The sequence below is a fragment of the Heteronotia binoei genome, chromosome 11 (assembly GCF_032191835.1).
Source record: "Heteronotia binoei isolate CCM8104 ecotype False Entrance Well chromosome 11, APGP_CSIRO_Hbin_v1, whole genome shotgun sequence".
NCBI lineage: Eukaryota > Metazoa > Chordata > Lepidosauria > Squamata > Gekkonidae > Heteronotia > Heteronotia binoei.
Window position 1 is genome coordinate 24,774,799 of NC_083233.1, and position 27,937 is coordinate 24,802,735.

General features: G+C 46.9%; 1 protein-coding gene across 1 annotated transcript in view; it reads left to right on the forward strand.

Moving 5' to 3' along the window:
* The first annotated feature begins 382 nt into the window (after positions 1-382).
* Positions 383-27,937, forward strand: part of XKRX (XK related X-linked) — a 29,990-nt gene continuing 2,435 nt past the window's right edge. The window contains exons 1-2 of the mRNA XM_060250004.1: positions 383-866; positions 12,858-13,117. Of these exons, the coding sequence (XP_060105987.1) occupies positions 412-866; positions 12,858-13,117 (715 nt within the window). The 5' untranslated portion in view covers positions 383-411. The remainder of the gene's footprint in view (positions 867-12,857; positions 13,118-27,937) is intronic.

Genomic DNA, 27,937 nt, shown 5'->3' on the forward strand with positions numbered 1-27,937 from the left:
CAGAAACTACCCTAGAACCGGGCGCGGATCTGGAACTGCTTTGCCTCATGGTGGCGTCCTCTGGTTCCTTCTGGATCCTCCCTGCTCTGTTTTGGGTCTCTGTTCCGGATCCCTCCAGCTTTTGCGCTTTGACTTGGGTAGGATGGGGGAGGGATTGCAGGCCCTTTCTTTGCATTGGAGAAAGTGAAGCTGCACCCTCGTTCCTATAGAAACTTGCAAGAACTAGCTGGCCCTTCTATCTAGAGACTGACCCAGTCGCAAAGGGTGGGGAGTCCCTTGCGCCATGCAGTGGTATGGGACTGGCTGTTTTGCTAGAGCTCTGGATGGGGTTTTGTAGGTTGGGATCTGGGAAAAAAAAGCCAGGGGGATTTTCTGGAGAGAGCAGCAGATAGCGGAAAGTGGAACCCTGGCATGTGGCCTGCTAAGACCCCCTCCCCACACTTGGGATCTAAAGTGTTCTTCAGAGAAGACTCTCCTGGAGCTGGAAGGTTGCTGGACTCCAGGATGGATGCTGTGTGTGAAAGCTCCATTGGGGAATGCTCCGATCCGCCCTCCGGCAAGGAGGTGAAGTTACCGCCGCCTAGCATCGTGCTCCAGCTGGAACCGAAGGCTTTCTCCCAGGTGAAGCTGCCCTACAGCATCATCCTCACCACCCTCTTGTACTGTGGGGAGTTTGTGTCTGCTGCTGTCTTAACCGCCTCCTACGGTCATTCCAACGACCAATACTGGCAACTCCTGACGCTCTTCTTCATGCTGACGCCCTCTATCATGGACCAGTTCACCCTCATCTTTGTCCACCGAGACTTGACCAGCGACAAACCCATGATCTTATGCATGCATCTCCTCTTACTGGGCCCTCTCATCAGGTGAGAAGGGGCTGACTGGTGTCACTCCCCCCCCCCCCGCCACACACACAGTGTTCCTCTTCTTTGCTTAACTAGAGGGGCCACTGCTAACAGTGCTCTGTGGAAACATCAGGCACCGTAAGATGCGAAGGGCTGGCCATGCTTTACCCACTTCAAAGGGAGAAAGTGAAACTGGAGTCTTTCTGCTGGGAGACCAGGGAATCAGAATTCTGCTTAAATAAGGCTGTTAAGCAACCTGCATCATAACCCTATGCTTCTATAGATCAAGAGTCTTGCAAAGTACTAATTCAGTAGAATAAACCATCCCCTGCCACACACACAGACTAGACTGGCTCAGGAGGGATTCCATAGGCATCTCTCTCCCCTTGCATTTGAACATTTACCTGCAGAATGGCTAGAAAGTTACTTTACAAAAATGCCAAAGGTTGAGATTTCTCACAAGAAGCTGAACTTCCGTCTTGTGATTCCAGAAGCATAAAGTAGATACATGGTTGTTCCGCATCATGGTGCTTTCCACTACCTTTGGGATTTACAACAGATATGTGATCAGAATCAGTAGAGTTAAGAGGGTACAGACAGTGTGTGACTGGCAACAGGACAGTTAAAATGAGGCAGCCTTCTCTTCCACCCCCACCCCAGCCACCAGGAGAATGTGTTTTCAGTTGGGTCCCTTATGGTGGTGAGAAAAGGATACATCAGGAGTTACGTCTTAAGCTTCTACAGGCTGCTCCAAGCATTGCAAAATTCCTACAAGGAAAGCGCTTGGTGTATGAATTAGATCATTGTGCATTTCTTTTGTCAATGGATGTGTGCATTGTGAAATGCATACATGTGAACAGTCTTGCATGATGGTGCACATTTCATACTAATACCCACCCAAGAACATTTTCCATGTAGGATTTTTTGTTAACGAGCAATATGAACCTGTGGTGGCTTTCCATCTAAATGGATGAGCCCTGCTGGATCAGAGCAGGGGTTTCTTTAGTTGCCGTGGAGGGCCAAGAAACATGGAACAGAGGGCCGTGATCTCAACTGCTAGTGCTGGGTATCAGAGGTTTACTGCCTCTGAATGTGGAAATTGGGCTAGTAGCCGTGAAATCTGTCTAACCCCTTTTAAAGCCATCTATGCTTATGGCCGTCACTAGCTCCACTGGCAGTGAATTCTACAATTTAGTTACCCATTGAGTAAAGAATTTTCTTTAGTCTGTTCTGAACCCGTTGCGTTGCAAAGGCGCAAGTATATGGAGGAGCGCATAGAAGATAGATGAGCATCGAAGTTTGAGATGCAAATGGAAGTCTAGTCTGCTGGTTGCAGGTGGGGAAAGTTTCAGCGGGTAGCCCTGTCAGTCTGCAGTAGAACAGCTGGATTTGAGTTCAGTAGCACCTGAGAGATCAACACAATTTTAAGGGGTATAACCCAGCTTGCTGGGGGGAGGTGTAGATGACTGGGGAAGGCAATGGCAAACCACCCCGTAAAAAGTCTGCCCTGAAAACATCATGATGCGACATCACCCCAGAGTTGGAAATGAATGGTGCTTGCACAGGGGACTACCTTTTTAAGCTGTCGAAAGTCAAAGCTTTCTTCAGATACATGAGAGGAGGCAGGGAGAGGCACAGGCCGTGTTCTGGTTTGCTCCTGTCAGCCTCCCAAGGATCTGTGCATGAGGATGCTAGTGTGTGGGGCTTCTTCTTTTTTGTAGAAAAAGCCCAGTGGGGACTAATCTGCATATGAGGCCACATCCCTGATGTCACCATTGTTTCACTCAGGGCTTTTGAAAGAAAAAAAATCCAGCAGGAACTCATTTGCAGATCAGGCCACACCTCCTGTCACCAAGCCAGCTGGAACTGCATTCCTGTGTGTTCTTGCTTAAAAATAGAGCCCTGCTAATGTGTGTGTGTGTGGAGGGGGGAGCTTTGGAATCCTCCCATTGTTGAGATAGTGTGGGAGGATCAGCTGTAAACTTGGGTGGACCCTGAGTCCCCTGGGGGTGTTTCCTGTAGATTCAGGCTCTGGGGAGGGCACTCTGGGTGCACCCGAGCCAACTTTTCTTGGGTACTCTCCCTGTCGTATCGGCAGTTCACTGTTCCCTAGTGGGTTTTCTCAGAGAGGCAGGAAGCTGCTCTTTACCTCCTTAATGCCGAATCAGGCAGCAGAGCAATTACAACAGTCCAAGCCAACTGCTTTTATGCTTGGGGGGTGGGGGAAGGAAGGAGGGGAATACAAAACAAAGCAGATGTCATTTTTAATGCAGTCTTCACATATGCTTTACTTTCCCTGCCCCCACATGTCTACTGTGATCCTTGGGTGGTCTCCATTGTGGGGGAAGAATTTCTGAAAGTGAACCTATACATTACTTGTAAGATTCTTCATCTGAATGTCTGATATTTTCTTTAAGGCTTGAAGACCTGGTCCAGGCTTGGCAAATATTTTAAGATCTCAATAGGGATGCCAGCTCTGGGTTGGGAAATACCTGGATATTTGGGGGGTGGAGCCTGGGGTGGGCGGGGTTTAGGGAGGAGTGGGACCTCAGCAGGGTACAACGTGATAGAGTCCAGTCTCCAAAGCAGGCATTTTCTCCAGGGGAACTGAGCGCCGGTTTGGTGTAGTGGCTAAGTGCATGGACTCTTATCTGGGAGAACCAGGTTTGATTCCCCACTCCTCCACTTGCACCTGCTGGCATGGCCTTGGGTCAGCCATAGCTCTGGCAGAGGTTGTCCTTGAAAGGGCAGCTGCTGTGAGAACCCTCTCAGCCCCACCCACCTCACAGGGTGTCTGTTGTGGGGAAGGGAGATAAAGGAGATTGTGAGCCGCTCTGAGATTTGGAGTGGAGGGTGGGATACAAATCCAGTATCATAATCATCATAATATGTACCATAGCTTTACAACAATGCTGCAAGATAGGCTAGTAGGAGCTTCCTCCCACATCTGTAATGAGGGGATGAGGCTGAAAAATTATGGTCTTCCTGAACATTAACATGCAGAATTCCAGCAAAGAACTTCCACATGAAGGCATGAAGAGCTTTAAAGCATTTTAGCAGCTATGGGATGAATATCCCAATGATTAAGAGAATGAGAAACGAATCAGGAAATCTGTCGGTCAGTTTTTGTCTCTGCCAGGAATTTATTATTAGGAAAGCCACGGTCTCTCTGCTTCTTTTCCGCTCCCCTGTCTGCAAGAGGGAGAGGATAACACTAGCCAATTTTACTGAGTTGTTGTAAAGGCTGTTCATTTACTGATTGAAATACTTATGCTCTGCCTTCCCCTTGTGGCTCGAGATGGTTTACAATTCCAAGACTAAAAGCTTGTAAAATATGACAGCGCTCCATTAGGCACCTGCTCCAGGAAAATGCTTGCCGCTTAAAACCCTGTTAAAAGCCCTTGCAAATAAAATGGCCTTGCAGCGTCTCCTAAAAACATCTAGACAGCGCTTGCCGCTTCCACGCCACAAACCGGGAACCACTGTAGACGGGGCTGGCCCTGCCACCAGGCAAACTAGGTGATTGGCTAGGGCGCCAGTCTTCAGGGGTCGCCGAATTGGGTGCCCCCAGGGGTGGAATTCTAGCAGGAGCTCCTTTGCATATTACGCCACACACCACTGATGTAGCCAATCCTCCGAGAGCTTTGTTGTTGTTGTTCAGTCGCACAGTCGAGTCCGACTCTTTGTGATCCCATGGAAAAAGTCACGCCAGGCCCTCTTTTCTTCCACCATCCTCTGAAGCCTGCTTGAATTCGTGTTTGTTACATCAGTAATGCTGTCCAGCCATCTCATCTTTTGCCGCCCCCTTCTTCTTTTGCCTTCTGTCTTTCCCAGCATCAGGATCTTCTCCAGTGAGTGCTCCCTTCTCATTTGGTGGCCACAGTATTTGAGCTTCAGCTTCAGCATCTGACCTTCCAGGAAACAGTCTGGGTTGATTTCCCTTAGGACTGACTAATTTGATCTTCTTGCAGTCCAAGGGACTCTCAAGATTCTTCTCTAGTAGCAAGAGATTACGAGGCTCTTTTTTGTAAGCTCTTGGAGGATTGGCTACATCAGGGGGTGTGGCCTAATATGCAAAGGAGCTCCTGCTAGAATTCCACCCCTGGGTGCCCCCAATGTGACTTGATGACATCAGTGTGGGGGTGGGGGTGGAGTTGCCAGAAGTTAGCCTTGCTTAGGTTGCCAGACAGTCTAGGGCCAGTCCTGACTGTATAGAGGGGACAGGCTGTAGCAGATGCCAAGCCTTAAGCGGGGGAACAGCTAGAAGGTGGTAACCGGAAGGGAGAGGCAGCAAGCCATATGAATAGCCTGGAATGCTTCAAAGCAATATGTAAATGTTATTGTTATTTTTATTGCAGCATTAATATGTATAGCATTTTATTGAGTGCAAGAGAGCAGGGCCCTCCCATTCAAGTGCTTATGATCTAAAATTGAACACACGGGAGAAGACTGAGGAAGGGGAGGGAGGAGGAAGCGGTGTAAAATGGTGCATTCACTTCACACGCATGTTTAGATTTAATTTCCAGTGGAACTGGGGCCTACAGAGTTGTGCCAAAGGGTGGGTCATGAGATTTTTGTTAGAGGGGTCATCGTTCTGATTTGCCAGGCCAAGCGCCAGAATGTCTTTGGCTAGGCCAGCTTATAAAAGTGTACAGCGAGGTCATATGGTTGCTGTTCCTTTCCCCAGCATAACTTTTTAGGACATAAATCATTCTTCCTGAAGCAGCACCCCCCCCCCCCCCATTCAACTATTATTTGCGTTCCTCTGATTGGAACAAGCAGAGGAAGACCAGTTCTCCACCTCCTTGGTCTTGCCTTTCTTCCTTCCCCTTTACTTGCCCGCCTTGCCCTTCAATTTTAAGTTTTCCCAGCATCCCCCGTAATTGGTGAGGATGGAAGGCATGTATGTGCCTTCAGTTCTATTCTCAGCATCTGGAAGTCAACAAAGTGTCTGTGTTTGCAGGCTGTGCCTCCCTTTCCTTTCAAGCCATGTGAGGCTTCCAAAACATCAGAATACAACAAGACACCCATTGATACTGTTCCTTTCAGGGCTTGGTCCAGGGCTTTTTCTTTGTAGCAGGAACTTATTTGCATTTTAGGCCACACATCCCTAATGTAACCAATCCTCCCAGAGCTTACAGGGCTCTTAGTACAGGGCCTACTGTAAACTCTTGGAGGATTGGCTACATCAGGGCTGTGTGGCCTAATATGTAAAGGAGTTCCTTCTACAAAAGAAAGCCCTAGTTTTAATCATGAAACGTGCTGTTGATGCCAAAGTTCAGGCTCAGAATAGGTGTAGTAGCCAGGGGGATGAATGTGCCTCAGAGAAAGTGCAGAGTACCTTTTCTTCCCTAACCAGCAGTAGCATATCTAGAATTAGAAAGCAGGGCAGCCAATTAGGGTTACCATCCCCAGATGGTAATTATTAGAGATCTCCGGGGATTACAAATGACCTCCAGGTGACAGAAGGCAGTTCCCCTGGAGAAAATAGCTGCTTTGGAAGGTGGACTCGATGGCATTATACCCCATTGAAGTCCCTCCCTTTCCCATACCCCTCCCCTTAGGCTTCACCCCCCCCCCCAAAAAAAAAAGTAATCCCCAGGTATTTCCTAGCCTGGAATTGGCAACTCTAGAAAAATGTTGTAAAGTTCTGTGTCTCCCAGGGACATGTGGGCCCAATTAAGTTCACCTGGAGAAAACAGCCACTTTGGAAGGTGGACTCTATGGTATTATACCCCGTTGAAGTCCCTTGCTCCTCGCACCCAGTCCTACTCAGGCTCCATTCCACAAAATCTCCCGGTATGTCCCAACCTGGACCTGGCAGCCCTTGGGCCCAGGTGAGCTTGAGCCCCAGTGCCCCTGCTCTAGGAATGGGGGATTCCAAACGGGGTTTTAATATTTCCCAGGGATAATGCTTCTGTTTGAAGGGATGGGATGGGAAGAGTGCATGAAGTAGGGTTCCTGGTCTGACTCAGGAAGCATCTGGGGACTTTGGGGGTGGAGACAGGAGACTTTGGGGGTGGAGTCAGGAGCAAGTTTGTGACAAGCGCGAGTGAACTTCAGAGGGAGTTTTGGCCATCGTAATTAAAGAGACCGCACTCTTTTTAAATGCCTTCCCTTCATTGGAAATAATGGAGGTCAGGGACACCTTCTTTTGGGGCTCGTAGACTTGGAGCCCTGATCCAATCTTTTTTAAACTTGGCGAATTCTTTGAGGAGAGGCACCAGATGCTATGCTGAAAATTTGGTACCTCTATCCAGGGGTCATTTTGTAGAAAAATTGGTGGTGGAGCTCATTAGCATAATTCATTAGCATATGCCAACCCCCCACACACCAAAAGCAACCCAGTGCAAGAAAGGAGAGCCCTGGGTTAGTGAGGTCTGCTTGGGCTGGCTAGAGGCCACCCAGTCCAAAAGGCCTCTCGCCCAGGACTCTCCTGGGCTCCCCGCCCCCCGCCAGTCAAAAGGCCAACAAGCCACCCAACACCCAAAATCACATAAGAAGTGGAGAAAGGGCAGTGTGGGTTTCTCTAGGGGTTAATGAGGGCTGCTGGGGGCGTGGCAAAGCCCCTGGTGGCTGGCTGGCTGGCTGCTTTCCTAATCCAGGGATTGTTATGCTGCTGCACCTACTATTCAATGGACAAGGTAGGTGGGAAGGAAGAGGGGGAACCCTCAGAAAGGTTCAGGAGCTGTGCTTCTGTGAGTTCCTGCTGAATCTGAGGCCTGCTTCTACCTCAAAAAACAGGGGCCCCCCAGAGTCCCAGATACCAGTCGATTCTCCATTATACCCTATAAGTACTGGTCTCCATAAATGGATTGTCCAGTGGACATTCAACCCCCCCCCCCCCACTTTCTGATAACCCTGAAGTGCAGGGAAGGCCTCCAGACTAGAGAATCCCTTGCCCCCAACTGGGGATTGGAAACCCTAGCTCAGAGGGACATACATTTTAATTTGAGTGGAATGGAAACACTTTATTTTGTAGCAGCTTTGAGGAACCCACATTGCAGAGGCTTTGAGTGCAAGCAGGAGGGTCCAGGGCTGTTAAGGGAAGAGCTGCATGCTTCGTTCTTAGGGAATGACATCACAGCTCCCACCAAAGGTGGATAAAAAAAATGAATTGCAGAGGGAAAGAGACCAGAAATTGCAGTCAAGCTGGAAGGGCCTTGCCTGAGCGAGAATGCTCACCAAGCATTTCAGCCTAGTTTCAGTCTGAGTCAAGCTCTGGAGAAATCCTATTGCCTTGGTTTTCTTGAGAAGGGTGTGTGCTCTGCAATCTCGTAGTTTGCCTGGGAGGACAGTTGTGGGCGTGTTCTTGCATTCGGGCCTGTGGGAACCTTCGTGTGCATCAGTTAGGAAGCTGGAAGGCTAGAGAGGATCACGTACTTTAACGTTTAACTCAAAGATTCAGGAAGTCTGTCATGGTGGCTGCCTTTGCACACCCTGTAGAGAGAATGAATGGGAAAGAAATGTTCAAACTGAGCACCAAAGCCCATGGAGTTCTACAGCCACAGGTTGTTGCAATGCTCCCACTCCTAGGGCAGATTAAGGATTGCCAATCCCCAAGTGGAGCAGGGGATACCCCGGTTTGGAGGCCCTCCCCCCGCTTCAGGGTCATCAGAAAGCGGGTGGGGGGGAATGTCTGCTGGAGACTCCATTATTCCCTATGGAGATCAGTTCCCATAGGGTATAATGGAGAATTGATCCACGGGTGTCGGGGGGGGCTGTTTGTTTAGATAGAGGCACCAAATTTTCAGCATAGCATCCAGTGTCTCTCCCCAAAATACCCTCCCAAGTTTCAAAAGGATTGGACCAGAGGGTCCAATTTTATGAGCCTCAAAAGAAGATGCCCCTATCCGTCATCATTTCCAATGGAGGGAAGGAATTTAAAAGGTGTGCGATCCCTTTAAATGTGATGGCCAGATCTGCCTTTGGAGTTCAATTATGCTTGTCACAACCTTGCTTCTGGCTCCATCCCAATGTCTCCTGGCTTCACCCCAAAGTCTCCTGGCTCCACCTCCAAAGTCTCCTGGCTCCACCTCCAAAGTCCCCAGATATTTCTTGAATTGAACTTGGCAACCCTAGGCAGATTTCTGATATGAGAGCCTGCCTCCCATCTGGCTGAGTAGGAATTCTTGAAAAACTTTAAAGGCTGAAGACAGATGGAGTAACTATGGGTCACATTTTTTAAAAATTTATGTATTGCCTTGACTGTTTTTGCAACCACAGTCATAAACCGCAAACCCTTGTCCCACAGTAAACCTAGTTTCACAGGAAAACATGAAAGAATGTAAAGATTGCCACTGCAAAACTTGTGTGGTTTCACAACAGCTGCTAGAAGTTTTGCCACATGCAGGGTAGTTAGTTTGTCTTCGTTTCTAAGTAACTCAGAAGATTGCACTTCTGGAGAGAGGAAGTCCTGATTAAATAAAAGGGGAGATCAATTTGTCTCTTGGAGCTGAAATTTGAGGCAATCGAGAATATGATCTACAGGATCGATTTTATTGCTGCTGCAATTAGAGTCAATCTGAGTATGAAACCCCATCATATTTTTATCCCACTCTTCTGCCCAGGAGCTGAAAGTGCCGTACATCCTCTCTGCCCTGGTTTATCCCATGACCTAGCAAAGTTGCCAACCTCCAGGTGGGCCCTGGAGGTCTCCTGGGATTACAGTTGTTTTCCAGGTGGCAGAGATTAGTTCCCCTGGAGAAACTGGCTACTTTGGAGAGAGGACTCTATGCTGCTGAAGTCCCTCCCCTCCCCACCCCACACCTGCCTTCCCAGGCTCCACCCCCAAATCTCCGGGCATCTTCCAACCTATGAGTTGTCAGTCCTATGAGTATTGTGTGAGGAAGTGCGATTAGCCCTCCGGTTATTCAGTGTGCTTCACGGCAGAGTAAGGATTTCGACCCGGCTCTCCCCATGCTAATCACCATTCTGGCTCTCCTGTAGATAAAGAGAACACACCACACGTTTTCTCAGCTGGAGGGGAAGATTGGCTTTCTAACCGAAATGAGATAGCTGACTCAGCTATCAGAATTCTGCTTCTGGCAGGCTAGTCACAGGTTTTGTTGTTGTTTTTTAAAAAGTTCTATATGAAAGCACAGGCATACTCCATCATTGTATTTTTTAAATTAATAATTTCTTAACATTTGCATAAATCAAATCACACAAATAACAATCACCAAGCTATTAATTACACATTTCTATACAAAGACTTTACAACAGGCCTCGGATTCAGCAGGAGCTCACAGGAGCATAGCAGGAGCCAGTTTGGTGTAGTGGTTAAGTGTGCGGATGGGTTTGATTCCTCACTCCTCCACTTGCACCTGCTGGAATGGCCTTGGGTCAGCTATAGCTCTGGCAGAGGTTGTCCTTGAAAGGCCAGCTGCTGTGAGAGCCCTCTCAGCCCCACCCACCTCACAGGGTGTCTGTTGTTGGGGAGGGAGATAAAGGCGATTGTGTGCCGCTCTGAGATTCGGAGTGGAGGGTAGGATATAAATCCAATATCTTCTTCTAAACCTTTCTGAGGGTTCCCCCTCCTCCTCCCCACCTTGTTCATTGAATAGTAGGTGCAGCTGCATACCAAATCCCTGGATGAGCTCCACCACCTATGTTTCTACAAAACGACCCCTGCTTTACAGACACTACATATTGCTAAAAGTATGCTATTTTTGCATATAAGGGATTATTTGGCAGGGTTTCTTGTTCCTTTGTTTTTCATGGTAAAATGGCTCCCCTTCCACTGCTAGTCAGGAAAGCAGAAAACCAGGTCACCCGCGGTCAGGGCAGGGGTTTCTAGATATATGGGATTCGCAAGCTATTGGGAAGAGGGCAGGACCAGAAGCCATTGTCCTGATGGGTACTGAATATACACTAAGGACATGGAGTGCTTGAGCAGGTGAGAATCTGATAAAGGGGGAAAAATCAGCCTGGTCAAGCTCTGGGAGTTTATGGCATCTCAGAGAGAGGGAGATTTGGTTGGTGTGTGTGTGTGTGGAATGTACAAACTGTTCTTCCCTTCCACCATTTTTCATGAGCAGCCAGTTTGTTTCCTCTTTAAGGGAAAACTTTTAAAAATGCAAAACGTTCTCCAAGGCTGGGATAGAGAAGTTTTGGGGTTTTTTGGCGACATTTTAGGGCCCATTCAATCAGAGTGGTCCACACCTTCAAACTTGCAAGGTACTATTCTTGAAGTTCTTAGTTCTCATTGCTCAGGTGGGTTTTTCTCATGGGGCAACACATTTGGTGGGTACTGCTGTCTAATTTTACAGGTCTTTGATGTTCCCCTTTCTCACCAGCGCTGTTTAGTAGCTGAATGTGTTTTACTGTGTTATTTACTGTGTGCTGCAGGAACAAGACCAACACAACTGTGTGCCTGGTCTGCTGCCCCTACTAAGCCTCTGCCCAAGCAGTTTAATTATTCCATGCTGAAAAGCAGGCCTCATATATTTTAATGAATATTTTACATTATAGTACATTATATTTCACAAAGTAGGAGTCAAGTATCACCTTTGAGCCCCTTGTCTGAAGAAGTATGCATGCATACGAAAGCTTACATTCTGAACACAACTTTGTTGGTCTTAAAGGCGCTGCTTGACTCCTACTTTGTTCTATTACTTCAGACCAACACGGCTGCCCACCTGAATCTATTATATTTTACAGTCATCTTGCATCCTTGTACAGGATGAGCCCCAGGCGTATGTTCTGATCGAGGCACCCTTTTTCATAACTCTGGATTTCTGACATTTTATAAGACCGTCAAGTGCCGCTTTCCCCTACTCATGCTTTAAACATGAAAGGGGAGTAGGGGGTGAGGGAGGCTCAGGGATGCCTTACACATCAGTACATCATGTTCAAAGGTAGGAGGCAAGTGTTACAGATGACAGAACACGGATCTCAGACACTCGACACTTGTGGGCAAGTGGCTGTAGACATGAGCATTTGTGTTCACACATACACACACAGAGCTTAATAGTTATTTCCGCCCCCCCCCCCCAACTGCCAACACAGAATGTTCAGTACACTCACTACATTTCTCAGGATTCCTAAGGGAATCTTCTTTATTTTCTCTTTCCTTCCCCGGCCATGTCGTTAAAGGAACACTCAATAAACTTAAGTGATGCAAGAGATTACAAGCAAATAACAATCCTAGCTGATAAGGAATACAAACCCTGTACAGTGTTGGCAAGTCTTTCCAAAACTGTGCCCAACAGCTCAAAATCCTGCTTGGTTTGATACTAAAATTACGTGCAGGTAGGTGTTAGTTGTCTTCAGGAACTTTGGATTGTCTCAAGAACTTTTCGTGAAAACAAACAAACAGGGGCATGGAAAGCATTTTGTGTGTATCTGTAGAAAAAACAAAAGTAGTAACTGTGCCCATAAGAACATTCCAGCGGCAGATTATCTCCCATGTAAAGTGTCCTGCATTAAAACTACTGTGCTCCCTTTCTGCTCCTCTAATTTCCTCTTTCCCCTTATTGAAAAACACAGAAAGATTCCTGCTGGAACAAACCAAAGAGGTCCCCTACTTCCCCATCCTGTTTCCCGCACTGACCTTCCAGATTCTAACCAGCAATAAAGTTTTCCAGAGTCAACATTTTGGGAGGCTTTAAGTGCCCCAAATGCTGATCAGAGACCTGCAAAGAGTGTATGGCAATTCCAAACCATGGAGAATGGAGCTAATCATTCCTTCCCTTGTGACAGCTGGATTCCAGTTCAGTTAACTACGGAGTGTGATGGCTTTTGTCTAAAAAGGAAACAGCATTAAGAGAAGGACTGAGGTTACACCAAGTTGCACGATATCAAAGCAGACCACTGATCCATCTAGTTCTGTATTGTTGGTTTGGACTAGCCATAGGTCTCCCGGGGAGAAAGCTAGAGAGACCTTTCTCCAGATACCTGTTTATTTGAGGTCCTGTACCAGGAGATGCCAGGGATCAAACCTGGGACCTTTTGATATGCAGGGCAGGTGCTCTACCTTTCCGCTGATGTGGGGATTCTCTCTCATTGCAGATGTCTAGAGGCCTTGATGATTTATTGCCGGTTGGGGATAGAAGAAGAGCCGTATGTCACCATCACGCGCAAGAAGCGGCTCCGCAAAGACTCGGAGACAGAGGTAGAACAGGAGGTCGGCCAGTCGCTGCGCAGGCTGGTCACTCACCGCAACGCCTTCAAGCGCATGGCTGTGATCCAAGCCTTCCTGGGCTCCACCCCACAGCTCACGCTGCAGCTCTACATCAGCGTCGTGGAGCAGTATGTACCTACCACCCGAGGTAAAGGACGAGTAGAATGGAATGGGATGGAAAGAAGCTTGGGTGGCTTTGATTTTTAACCTGGAAACCAGATCAGATGGTGTTTTTAAAAGTAACAGCTTTTGGTCTCAGGACAGGATGCTGATTTTGGAGTGTCCTATCAGAATGAGGCCTGCTGTGTGTACGGCAGACATAACGCAGCAGAAGGAAGTGGTGGAATCATGCGTTACTAAAGGTTGGGCAGAGTCTTGTTTTGCAAAAACAGCCTGCAAGCAACATTCCCTCTAAGCTGCAGAGTCTTGTGAGCAAAAATTCTACTTTGTGATCTCCTGGCGTTAAAGTTGTGAGCTGCTGCATACATTAGTGTGCTCTGGGGCCATTTTTCCTGAGCTAAGACAAAAATGTGTGAGCTGGAGGCTAAAAATCTGTGAGCTAGCTCACGCTAACTCAGCTTAGAGGGAACACTGCCTGCAAGTGCAAATGTGCTATTCCAGCAGGGCTGAAGGTTCTAGCCTTACTCACCTGTTCTTTTTTGCAGGGAGTCTTTACACTCAGAAGTATAATTTTGTTTCCCCCTGCACAGTGGATTATGCTTTAGCACCAGCTAGCATGATTGAACATATGCAGGTGAAACGCTTCCTAGCACTGAGAGGGAAAAGCTCCACTCTTCAACTCGGCCAGACAGGCTGCTGTTGAAGGTACAGAAATGCGATCATTTTTTAAAGGAAATTGGCACTCTTGTCAGCTGCTTGGTGCTTCACTTTAGCAACCCCTCCTGCCAAATTCAGTCAGCATTTCCTTACTATTTGCGACAAGTTATATGCCCCACAAGGAACTGTGCATGTACATGAGTGTGCAAGTGACCCAAATTGCCAAAATATTGTAAATACTTAGGGGCTGGATCAGGCCAACTCCCCCTCCTCTTCCCTGTTTTTTTTTTTTAAAGTGATGCTCAATTGCCTTCAACATTCCCTGCCTTCTGGAGGGCAAAGCTGCATCTTCATCGGCTATTTTGGGTTTTCTATTTCCACTTTTCTTTTAAATCTTCAAGATAGTCTTCTTCTACAAGTGTGAAGAGTCTCCAGTGCTTCCTACTTGAAACCCCTTTGTTGTCCTTTGCTGTCCTACCAATAGCATCCTTGGTAGGCAAGTGCCTATGTGGAGTGTTGAGAGAGCTTCTGCTCCAGCTGGCACCTTGCAAAAGGAAGAGTGTTGCTTCTGGAGGCGAAGCAGATGTTTCAAAACAAATCACATGGCCCAGCATGAAATTAGCAGTTGACATGGCTAGTGTGTTCCAAATTGAAAATCAAGTTGAAATCTGGAAACTAATTAAATACTGTGTAATTATTTTTTGTTCCGTAGACAAAGGAGTGGGGTGGAGGAGTTTGAAAAGAGATTTAGTTCCCCCCCCCCTTGCATATTGTCTGTAGTGCTCAGTTTGGGCCACTTCTCATTTAATTTAGGGTTGTTTGCCTTGGTCCAGATTTGACACTTACAGGCGAACGTGTGAAGCTGCCTTAGACTGAGTGAGATCAGGCCTGTCAAGACCAGTATTAAGAACATAAGAGAAGCCATGTTGGATCAGCCCAGTGGTCCATCCAGCCCAACACTCTGTGTCACACAGTGGCCAAAAAGTATTGCCTACTTTGTCTGGCAGCTGCTCTCCAAGATCTTGGGCAGATCTTGGGCTTTGACATCACCCTACTACTTGATCCTTTGATCTGGAAGTGCTGGGAACTGAATCTCGACCTTCTGCGTGAAAAGCAGATGCTCCACCACTGAGCCACAGCCTTTCTGCTGAATACAAGCAAGGGGTGGAAGTTGTGTGAAAGACTGACTTTATGTGATTGCTCTCAGATTTCAGATCCTGATTGAAACTATGCCAAGAGCCCTAATAATAATACTGAACAAACAGTAAAGATAAACTGGAGCCTTTGGGCCCTTGACAGACTTAGCAAGATTGTATTCTTGTTCAAGCTTTCAAGGGCTTCCAGTTGATGCTGAAACCCAGGGCTTTTTTTGTAGCAGGAACTCCTTTGCATAATAGGCCACACGCTCCTGATGTAGCCAATCCTCCAAGAGCTTACAGGGCTCTTAGTACAGGGCGTACTGTAAGCTCCAAGAAGATTGGCTACATCAGGGATGTGTAGCCTAATATGCAAAGGAGTTCCTGTGAAACCTTATTAGTCTTTAAAGTGCTATAAACGCCTGTTTATTTGGGTTGCTACAGATTTAATATAGCTACCCCTCTGGGATTAGCACCATTGGAATAACAGAAAATTCTGATCTGTCATTTTGTCCAAATGAAAACAAACAGCCTGTGTTGGTGCTTCGAAGGTGTCTGGTTGCTAGAAATTGTCTCGAACTTCTCTGATAACCTAGAACAGGACTTGTGCAATTTACCAGATGTGGCTCAGCCATATCTGATCAGAATCCAGTATATACACAGCAGTGATAATCACTAAAACCATTATCGCTAACATTTCATAGGGCTTTGCCTGCATGCACATACTCTTTTTAAAATGCAGAATTTTACTGAGTCAGGATTTAGAAAGAGATGTTGTGCAAGAAGGGGGAGGTGGAGGGTTCAACATCAGCCTTGGTTTTTTTTCCAAAATAGTCTTGGAAAATATGATGCGCCAATCACATCAACTTGCGCTTTCAACAAACCCAGCGTGCTTCAGTGCTTATCTCCAAACTGCAATGCATGGAATTACACAATTACGTGGGGAATCATATGTTTTGCAGTTCCAGAAAAACTAGCAAAGTGACCTTTCAACAGGAGGTTCCAAAGCTTACAGAAATCAAAACAAACCCAAAAACTTCCCCTGGATTCTCTTCCTCCCCACCTTTTCTCTCACACGCTTCAAGACTATTGCAAATATAGGACTGCTGATCTTAATATCCTACCCTGTTTCCATGGAATTCAGGATATGTGTGTGTGTGGGGGTGGGTGGGGGTGATCTCATTTTCGTCTTTCTCCTCTGTCATAAGCTTAGTACAAATGACACAGCTGCTTAAAGGGGCTGATAGTCACTGAGAGGGAATGGGGTGTGAATGCGTTGGCCCCATTCCCTCTAATTATGTGTTTGCCTGAAGGTAAGCACAGTGCCTATTTACTGCATGGATACTGGCATCCGTCACTTTAGTTGGGGACATATGTTCCCGGTCATGGGGGTGGAGCCAGCATACATCAGTCATGTTCGGATGAATGTGGGTTGGAGGGGCAGGATCAGCTGCAAAGACATGTTCCAACTCCCCCTCTCTACCTGTCTGTCTTGTGTAGAAGAAGAAGAAGAAGAATTGCAGATTTATACCCCGCCCTTCTATATGAATCAGAGACTTTGAATCAGAGCTTACAATCTCCTATATCTTATCCCCCCACAACAGACACCCTGTGAGGTGGGTGGGGCTGAGAGAGCTCTCACAGAAGCTGCCCTTTCTAGGACAACTCCTGCGAGAGCTACGGCTAACCCAAGGCCTTTCCAGCAGGTGCAAGTGGAGGAGTGGGGAATCAAACCCGGTTCTCCCAGATAAGAGTCCGCACACTTAACCACTACACCAAACTGGTGTACAAGGCATCATTCTAGCATTTCAATATGATGACACTCCCTCTATACTTTGCACTGGATGTTAGCATGGAAAAAACTACTCCAACTTTAGACTGTAAGGAGGGCAGCCATGTCTGAGTCTAGTTCCTTTCTGCCTTACAAATAAAGCATAGCCAGCTTCAAGGGGGGATTGGATAAACATATGGAATAGGTCCATTAGTGGCTATTAGCCACAGTGTATTGTTGGAACGCTCTATCTGGGGCAGTGATGCTCTGTATTCTTGGTGCTTGGGAGGGGCAACAGTGGGAGGGCTTCTGGTGTTCTGGCTTCACTGATGGACCTCCTGATAGCACCTGGTGTTTTTTTTTTGCCACTGTGTGACACAGAGTGTTGGACTGGATGGGCCATTGGCCTGATCCAACATGGCTTCTCTTATGTTCTTAAAAGCAACTGATTTAGAAACAAACTTAAAACCAGAAGAAGCCTAACAAATATGCAGCATTGTTTGGTGTCAAATTCTGCCACAGAGTGCAAATTGTCATTTAACTTTCCCTTAAGGTTGTCAGCCCTTTGTACATTCCCAGACAGCCAATTCCTTGGAGCACTTCTGCACTGATCAAGTTCCTGTATAAACAAGAAAAGCAATGCTTTGTGTAAAGGAAGCCTCTGAGGACTGGAAGGTAGCAAATGTCACCCCCATCTTTAAAAAGGGTTCCAGAGGAGATCCGGGAAATTACAGGCCAGTCAGTCTGACTTCAATACCGGGAAAGTTGGTAGAAACCATTATCAAGGACAGAATGAGTAGGCACATTGATGAACATGGGTTATTGAGGAAGACTCGGCATGGGTTCTGTAAGGGAAGATCTTGCCTCACTAACCTGTTACATTTCTTTGAGGGGGTGAACAAACATGTGGACAAAGGAGACTCGATAGATGTTGTTTACCTTGACTTCCAGAAAGCTTTTGATAAAGTTCCTCATCAAAGGCTCCTTAGAAAGCTTGAGAGTCATGGAGTAAAAGGACAGGTCCTCTTGTGGATCAAAAATTGGCTGAGTAATAGGAAGCAGAGAGTGAGTATAAATGGGCAGTCTTCGCAGTGGAGGACGGTAAGCAGTGGGGTGCCGCAGGGCTCGGTACTGGGTCCCATGCTCTTTAACTTATTCATAAATGATTTAGAGTTGGGAGTGAGCAGTGAAGTGGCCAAGTTTGCGGATGACACTAAATTGTTCAGGGTGGTGAGAACCAGAGAGGATTGTGAGGATTTCCAAAGGGATCTGTTGAGGCTGGGTGAGTGGGCGTCGACGTGGCAGATGCGGTTCAATGTGGCCAAGTGCAAAGTAATGCACATTGGGGCCAAGAATCCTAGCTACAAATACAAGTTGATGGGGTGTGAACTGGCAGAGACTGACCAAGAGAGAAATCTTGGGGTCGTGGTAGATAACTCACTGAAAATGTCAAGTCAGTGTGCGTTTGCAATAAAAAAGGCCAACGCCATGCTGGGAATTATTAGGAAGGGAATTGAAAACAAATCAGCCAGTATCATAATGCCCCTGTATAAATCGATGGTGCGGTCTCACTTGGAGTACTGTGTGCAGTTCTGGTTGCCGCACCTCAAAAAGGATATTATAGCACTGGAGAAAGTCCAGAAAAGGGCAACTAGAATGATTAAAGGGCTGGAGCACTTTCCCTATGAAGAAAGGTTGAAACGCTTGGGGCTCTTTAGCTTGGAGAAACGTTGACTGCGGGGTGACATGATAGAGGTTTACAAGATAATGCATGGGATGGAGAAAGTAGAGAAAGAAGTACTTTTCTCCCTTTCTCACAATACAAGAACTCGTGGGCATTCGATGAAATTGCTGAGCAGACAGGTTAAAACGGATAAAAGGAAGTACTTCTTCACCCAAAGGGTGATTAACATGTGGAATTCACTGCCTCAGGAGGTGGTGACGGCCACAAGTATAGCCACCTTCAAGAGGGGTTTAGATAAAAATATGGAGCAGAGGTCCATCAGTGGCTATTAGCCACAGTGTGTGTGTATATATAAAAATTTTTGCCACTGTGTGACACAGAGTGTTGGACTGGATGGGCCGTTGGCCTGATCCAACATGGCTTCTCTTATGTTCTTATGAGGTATAAAACAGGTGGCGGCTTCTGGGGTGTCCTACCCTGAACTGTCTTTATTGGGTAGTCATTGTTGATCTGTGTTGACTGATGCTGCTTGAATCAACCTCTGTCTAATTCTTTCATGCAAACAGAAGTCAGACTCCTCCCAGGTGGTGCCACTTCAGAGAAGAGACCACATGGTTTTGTAATGTAATGTAATGTAAAATTTTATTTGTATCCCTCCCTCCCCCGCCGAAGCAGGCTCAGGGCGGCTAACAACATTTAAGGTGAACAACACAGTAATAAAACAATAAATTCATATTAAATTCACATTAAAACCAATCATAGAGAAACAAAACCAAGTTTTGTTTCTCTATGACATAATTCCCAGAACAAACTCTTCCCCTGACATCCAGATGATGTGCATACAAAAACTGAGCTATATTTGAGTCTAGTAGCATGTTAGAGATTTTTTTGGGGGAGGGGGGAGGTATAGGCTTTTGAGAGTACATCATAAATGGAGCATATATCAAACAGATATATTTGTGGCTAAAATTACAAACAAAGGAAAGGCAGGGGGGAGGGTAGGAGTTACAAAGAGAAGGCCAGTTTGAAACAATAACCAATTACAGAATCCTCTCAGAATGGGTAGGGACTCTCAGTTGTTGATAGAAGGTCAGAGTAAGGTACTGGCATTAAAGCTGTGAGCTACTGCATAAATTATTGTGCTCTGGGGCCATTTTTCCTGAGCTAAGACAAAAATGGGTGAGCTAGCTCATGCCAACTCAGCTTAGAGGGAACACTGATGGTGGGCTATAGTGAGTGAGGGGACCCAAGTCTTTATTCAAGCTAGTGAGACACGTAGTGTTTAATTTCTTGAGGAACAGTCATTCAGCACTTGCATGTCAGATTTTGAAATTCTTTTGTTGATGCCTCAAGCACAAGATGGCCCTTATCTACTTTGAATGGATTACTTTCTCCCTGGCTGGTAATTGTTTCAAACTGGCCTCTCTTTGTAACATCTCTGCAATCTCTTCCTTCTGTCTCCTGTAACTTTTAAGCATAATATATAGCTGCTGTGGATGGTATGAATCATGCATCTGAACTCTGCAATAAATCTCATTAGTCCTCAAATTCCTCCTAGTAAACTGGAAAGACAGATTTGTAAAAGGTCTAGATTAGATAATTTGGGGTTGAATGAATGAAGCCATCTTAAACCATTGGAGGCTCCTTCCCATTAGAATGGCTTGGGTCTTGTTCCTTTGCTCTGCACATTCTTCTCTCAAGGCACTAAGGAGGTGGCTCTCTGGTACAGAGCTTCCTCTCATTCTAGGCACTTAGTGGCTCACTGGGAAACACTGGAACTGAGCAAACAGAAGTGCTTAGTGCGAGATGGAGTAAACTCTGCAGTGGAGGGCTGCATCCGTAGCTCCCAGAGAGAAGTGGGAGCAGAGGAGAGTTGTAGGGTCCAACCAGAGTGTCAGAAGTGAGGTTGAGGGTATCCCGGGATTCAGGTTGATGCCAGTGTTCCGCCTCAACCACCCAGGGGTGGAATTCTAGCAGGAGCTTTTTTGCATATTAGGCCACACACCCCTGATGTAGCCAGTCCTCTGAGAGCTTACAAAAAAGAGCCTTGTAAGCTCTTGGAGAACTGGCTACATCAGGGGTGTGCGGCTAATATGCAAAGGAGCTCCTGCTAGAATTCCACCCCTGCAACCACCAATGCTTTCCAGTTGTAATGGACCCATATGGATGCAATTTGTATGCTTGATGAGGTCCGTCAGAGTAAATAAATGGACTGGAAATCCTCTGCTCAGTAGCCCTTTTCAAATGACCATGGGCATGCTGAACCGACATACAGAGGCAGGGAGCAGGCACGAGTGGGTTGGCCCCATCGACTACCTACGTGTGGATGATCATCATAATTTCATTTGGCTTCTAGCTTGCCCTGATTTCATCATTTCATTTGGCTTCAAGCCTGCCCTCTCCCGCAAGCAGGCTCAGGGCAGGTTACAACAACATATACACACAACGTAGTGCCACCCAATTAAAACATAACAAACAATTTAAAATTCAATATCTCAAGTTTACACTACACTAATAGTCCACTATTGATGGCACAAATCAGGGCTTTTTTTTAAGCAGGACCTCCTTTGCATATTAGGCCACATACCGCTGATGTAGCCAATCCTCCTGGAGCTTACAGTAGGCCCCTTACTAAGAGCCCTGTAAGCTCTTGGAGGATTGGCTACATCAGAGGTGTGTGGCCTAATATGCAAGGTCCTGCTACATAAAAAAGCCCTGGCACTAATAACACATCTAGTCCTAGCGTCCCTATGCGTGCACAGGTAGATGTAACTGAAGCTGTGTAGATGAGATCAGTGCCAGATGAAAACAGTGTGGATAGAACAGAGCAGGGGGAGGCCAATACAATACCAGGCCTACCTCAACCGTAGGCCTGGTGGAACATCTCCGTTTTACAGGCCCTGCAGAACTTTAAGTCCTTCAGAGCCCAGATCTTACTTGGGAGACTGTTCCACCAGACTGTGGTCAGAGCTGAAAAGGCATGGTGTTTCTGCATACACAAAGTGTACATGCCTAGACTGTGTTCCCATAACTTGGAAATGTTCCTGATCATGGAGATGGTGCCTATGCGCAAACATGCCATGCTCATACACATTGGTTGCTTTCACACGGTGACTGTTTGCAAGTGAATTTTGCTACTCTTACACAGTAAAAATCCAGTTGCAAAGTGTGTTATTTGAACATGCCCATTGGCATGACACCTTGCATGTGCTTACTTCCCCTCTACACCTGTTGATTTTTACACACTCAATGTGGTTTGAAAGGGCTTCTGTGTAGCCCAGAATGAGCCAACTAGGAGTGGCTCAGTGTTGACCTTGCTAAAAACAGACTTCTCTGGCTGCCTGCCACAGGTGTGGTTGAAGCAATGCGTTCCCACTAAATGGCTGTGGCGCTGCCTCAAAAGAAGTAATTAGAAGACCACAGATCGGTTTTCAGTGCTGGATGATCTGCCTTGGGATGTGGAAAAGTTCTTCTGTCTCTGGAAGGCAGCATGTGTTCCTTGCACCCCAGACTAATATTACCAATGGGGCAGGAATCTTTGGGCTAAAAGACTGGGCATCGAGGCAGGCCTGAGTCCTGGCTCTTCTGTTTTTGGAAAGAAACAATCACAGGCATCTTTAGGTGCTCTAACCTGTTCTTCCGGATGCCTCACAATCCCTTGCTAAAAGTCCCATGTGGAAAAGAAAGTGCCGGTATTTCTCACAGATATTTTGAAATCAAGAAGATAAAAGCTGCCAGTGAACAATGAATGGACTAAGACCCAGAATGTTTTTCAGTCAGGAAACCTTCTCCGAAGCATATGTTTCCAGTTCCTTGGAAACATATAAAGTTGTCTTATGCCAGCGGTGGCCAAACTGTGGCTCTTTCACACAATAATATGTGGCTCTTGAAGCCTCCACTGCCCCATCAGCTGGCTTGGAGAAGGTGTTGGTCTCTTTAAATCCCTTCTCCAAGACATCTGGCAGCTTGGAGAATGCACTTAAAGATGCTTTCTTTCCCCCTCCCCCCATCTATTTTCCTTCCTGCCTGCCTGCCTGCTTTCAAACATCTGACATTTATTCTATGTGGCTTTTACATTAACCAAGTTTGACCACCTCTGCCTTGTGCCAAAGCACATCATCTCTGACTGACAGAAAGAGAAAGGTCTTTCTCAGCAGTTACTCCCTGAGAGGACTGACCCCGAGACCTTCTGCAGGCAAAACAGGTGTTCAGCCACCACCCTCTTTTTTACAAGAAGTGCTAAAGCAGGGACAAACCTTATGCAAATCTAGTACGTTGAGATCATTGAGTTGGCATCGCCTCTTTAGGGAGAAGGGTTATTATTTCCTGGTGCAGAAGTGGCCCATTTGCATAACCCATTTTGAGAGCAGTGCAGAATTTGAATCAGGGAGGCACTTATTTATTTATTTAGTATATTTTTCTCCCATCCTTCCTCCATGGAGCTCCGGGCAGCAGACACATGGCTCTCCCAGCCTCTGTTTTATCCCCACAAGTGCCTCAGGCAGCCTAGGCTGAGGGAATGGGCTCTTTCACACACACTAAATAATGCACTTTCAGTTAGGGTTGCCAGGTCCAATTCAAGAAATATTTGGGGATTTTGGGGATGGAGCCAGGAGACATTGGGGGTGGAGCCAGGAGCAAGGTTGTGACAAGCATAATTGAACTCCAAAGGGAGTTCTAGCCTTCACATTTAAAGGGACTACACACCTTTTAAATGCCTTCCCTTCATTGGAAATAATGAAGGATAGGGGCACCTTTTTGAGGGGCTCATAGAATTGGACCCCCTGGTCCAATCTTTTTGAAACTTGGAGGGTGTTTTGAGGAGAGGCACTGGATGCTATGCAGCAAATGTGGTACCTCTACCTCAAAAGACAACCCCCCCAGAGCCGCAGATACCACAAATCAATTCTTCATTATGCCCTATGGGAATTGATTTCCATAGGGAATAATGGAGTGCCCAACAGACATTTCCCTCCCCCCCCACTTTCTGATAACCCTGAAGCAGGGGGAGGGTCTCCAAACCGGGGGATCCCCTGTCCCCACCTGGGGATTGGCAACCCTACTTTCAACCCACTTTGAGTTCACTTTGCAATTGGATTGTACCGTGTGAAATGGCAAAATCCACTTTCAAACAGTTGCTGAAATGGAGTGAATCTGCATTATTTAGTACATGTGAAAGCACTCAGTGGGTTTAGCCCAGGGCCACCCACTGAACTTTATCGCACAGTGGACTTGTGTACCTCCCCAATGCTCTTTCAACACTCCAGCCTCTACCCCACACTGCATATCTACCACAACTCCAAACAAATTCAGCCTCACTGCCTGAACAGTTTTGAACGACTGATCTTAAATTACTTTTTCTACCCAGACTTGCCTTTTAAAAATTAATTCTGTGTTTGTGCTAGGAAAAGAGGCAGTTTCCAAAGCTTGCGTATGTTTTTCACAAAAATGTGGAGGAAAGCCTCCTGGGTCTCCAGGAGGAAACAGGTTTAACTGCCTTATAAATAAAGGCTGGAAGCATGAAAGGCGCAGATCAAAAGTCGCTCCTTAGGCACCACCTGTACATCTGGTTTTTATTTGCACGGTCGCTGCGTGAACACTCGGCATAGCAACAGTCGGCAGGAACAACAGAGCAGGCAGGTGATCAGCTGAAGCGAAAGGCTTCCGTCACTCTAAAGTCATGAGAATAGCAATTTGCTGGATCTGCAGGCCTGATCCGGAGGGCTGGCCCTGGCTCCTCGCTGCTGCGCATGGCCCCTTCGCAGAGCAAAGAGGAGTTAGATCAGAGGTGTCGAGCTCATCTGTTATGAGGGCCAGATCTGACATAAATGAGACCTTGCTGGGCCGGGTCATGTCAGACCGGGCTATGTGCGTACCTATTTAAGATTAGGGAGCAGAGATATAAATTTTATGAAGAACACAAACACCAATATATATTTTTTAAAAATTAAAACATGTTTAAAATGTTAGCACTCATTGATCTTAAAGATGCTTTCTTTGTATTTCTCCCATGGGATCCGGGGAACTGGGCAATGGAAGCTCTGGCTCTTTTCTTCCTTCTCCAGAGGATGGGAGGGGGGGGGGTATGTGTGCCTGAGCCAATATAAGGAAGAGAGGCTTCACTCAGTAGCTCTGCTGTGCGATTCAGAGAGCCTGGCAAAGCAAGCTATTCCTCCCCCCTTCCTCCCCAAGGGAGGAGCCTCAGTCAATGGAGAAAATAGAGGTTTTGCTTTGTAGCTCCTGTGCAATTGTTAAGCAGAAGGAAGCAAAATATAGGGAGAAGAAAGCAGATGACAGCCAGTTGCTCGGGGGCCTGATAGGAACCCTCTGGAGGCCTGATTTGGTCCCTGTTTGGCCCCTGTTTGACACCCCTGGGGTAAATGCATCCCCCCACACCCACCCACACACACACACACTGTTCAGCAGGGCAGAAATCAGATGGTCAGTGTGCAAGAAGGAACATGCTCGGTTGTGCAGGGCAAGCCCAGTGCTCTGCCATTGGGAAATTCTTTTCCCCTTTCGGAACTGCTGGCACGTTGGCTATTTGAGGGCTTACTCTCTGGCACCAGCTGACCCAACACCTGTTGTGAGCAGTCTCTTTCTGGTATCTCTCCTGCACCATCTGTCAAAGTTTGCCTTTTGCCCTTGTTTCCCAGAAGCCTCTTGAGCAGCAGCTGTTTTTTACACTGTGCAACAAAAAGGGAAGAGGGATCCATCAGTTTGGAAGAAGAAAAACCAAGTTCTGTCTGGAATGTATTTGTAACCCTCTCTTTCTCTAAGAAGTGAAGGAAACCTCCACGGAGCTCCACATTTTATCTCATAACTTCAAAATGAACTTCAGAGATAAGTCATAAGCAGGGACAGTCTTCCATGACTGTGATTGGTTTTTGTAACTTGACGTGATGGGCATTGTACACATGGCCAAACACACTTTATAATCACATGAAATCAGAGCTTTTTTTGTATAAAAAGCCCATTGGCATATTAGGCCACACCCCTGGCGCCAAGCCAGCTGGAACTGCATTCCTACTAAAAAAAAGTCCTGCATGAAATGAAGCCGTATGGATCTGTAGCCAGAATCATTATAGCAGGAAGGCATGGGGGTATTCTGCGGTGGGGGTTGGGGAATTGCAAGAAGCAAAAGCTTAAATATAAGTCCAATATGCTTAAAGCCAGGGCTGACTCAAGGCATTTTCTGTCCAAGGTCTGAGAGGGAGTAAAAGCACATGCCACATCTTTTGCCCCCCCTCCCGAGCTCTTTTACTCCTCAAATTGCTGGACCTAAAGTGGCTTATTGGGTCACTTGTGTAGGGAGCTGCCCCCCCCCCTTAAAACTGCATAATTTATTTATTTAGATTAAATTGGATTTTCACTGCTTGGTGCCGGAAGGCTCAGCTAGGCTCTAGATTTCATGGCAATCAGTGATGGATATTCCACTCCAAACAGAAAGGTCATATCTGCCCAACGTAGCATTATCTGACTGAACAATTCTTTGCATGATGCAAACATAAAACCACAGCCTCATTAGTGGCAGTAATAACGTTTCATTCAGCTGCAAGGCAGGGAACTGAGAGGCCTCTAAACATGACAGTAATGGAGAAGTGGAAATGTATCGTTCTAAATTCCTTCTCAGAAGTCACATCTGAGAAAGAGGTCAGGTTTTCAGTCAAGGTAATCTTCTAATTATATTCTGTAAAATTATGTGTGCTTTCCTATTACGTATTCTTGCAATAGTTTCTTAGACTGCAAAAAGGGTTAAAATGTATTTGTAAAATGGTCCATCGCAGAAAACAATGGCAATGTCAGGGGGTGTGGCCTAATATGCAAATGAGTTCCTGCTGGGCTTTTTCTACAAAAAAAGCCCTGTGTGTATGTACATGGGAGATCAGCTAATACTTTAGTGGACAATGCCAGAATGACACTTTCAGCAACTCTCTCTCTTCAGCCTAGAGATTCACCCCAAATACTAGGCCCAGGCCTCCCTTCTTTAACTGTTTTGCAGACCTCCCCCAAAACCTTTTGTTGTAAGAGACGCTGGGGCTGAAGACTGCTTGGGTATTGTGTGCCATTCCCTTAGCCCTTTGGCCCTGCGCTGTGCAAGATTTTTTAAAAATTCTGTTCCAAGAGGTTCTGGGGTTTACATCCCCCTGAGATCATTTCCAGTTTGGTCCTTTAGACCAGTGGACTCCCCAGCCTTTTTGGCACCATGGACTGGTTTCGTGTAAGATCATTTTTCCACGGACCGGTGGGGGAGGGGCGGAACTGGGAGTTTTGCCACCCCAGGCTGCCCCCCATGCCCATGCCACATCCCTGCCCCCCATGGGGGTCTTTAAATGGGGGAGGGAGACTGGGGCTGTTTCTGCCTCCCTTCCTCCTTAAAGACCCCCCACTGATCAGCTGATCGGTGAAGGTCTATAAATGAGGGGTAGGCTAAGGTCACAGCAGCGCTGTTCCTTCTGCCAACCAGGGATCCTGCAAGGGGAGGCAGTCTTGGAGTGAGGCCATGCGGCCTCTTTAGTCTGGGGCTGCTCTGCCTCACTCTGTGGCCCAGTTGCTAGCAGGCCACAGACTAGTACTGGTCCACGGTCCAGTGGTTGGGGACCCGCATTAGACCTAATCCCAGCAATTGGAGGACGATGAGGACAGGAGCTTGGTAGACATTATCAGGGCTTTTTTTTGTAGCAGGACCTCCTTTGTCTATTAGGCCACACACCCCAGATGTAGCCAATCCTCCTGGAGCTTACAGTAGGCCCTGTATGAAGAAGATGATATTGGATTTATATCCCACTCACCACTCTGAATCTCAGAGTCTCAGAGCAGCTCACAATCTCCTTTACCTTCCTCCCCCACAACAGACACCCTGTGAGGTGGGTGGGGCTGAGAGTACTCTCACAGCAGCTGCCCTTTCAAGGACAACCTCTGCCAGAGCTGTGGCTGACCCAAGGCCATTCCAGCAGGTGCAAGTGGAGGAGTGGGGAATCAAACCCGGTTCTCCCAGATAAGAGTCTGCACACTTAACCACTACACCAAACTGGCTCTGAACAGGGTATGAAGAGCCCTGTAAGCTCTCAGAGGATTGGCTACATCAGGGGTGTGTGGCCTAATAGGCAAAGGAGTTTCTGCTACAAAAAAGCCCTGGACATTATTCATTTGGTGAGTCAAAGGCATTCTGTATGTGGTCATTGTCTTTCACACTGAGGCAAGCTGCAGCCTGCCGGCTTGCCCTGGAAGATTAGAAACAGAGGCCAAATGGAGCGTGACTGGGCACTCCTTTTTCTCCTCCTGCTCCCATCCATGGCTCCACACAGGTAAATTCCCCCTTTGCAAACATAAGGCAGCAACCAAAAAGTAGATTAAAGCACACCTGTTTCCTGCTGGCGAAGGGAAGAACATTTGGCAGGAAGGAGAGGCGCATGGGAGAGAAGCATATCAACAGGGCACATGCAGTAGAGCTCCGTCAATAAAGTGTTAACTGATCCAGGACAGGAACCATCCTACAACTTCCCTTCTCCATCCTTTTAAGCAGGGCTTTTTTTGAGTAGGAATGCAGTTCTGGCTGGCTTAGCATCAGGGGGTGTGACCTAATATGCAAACGAGTTC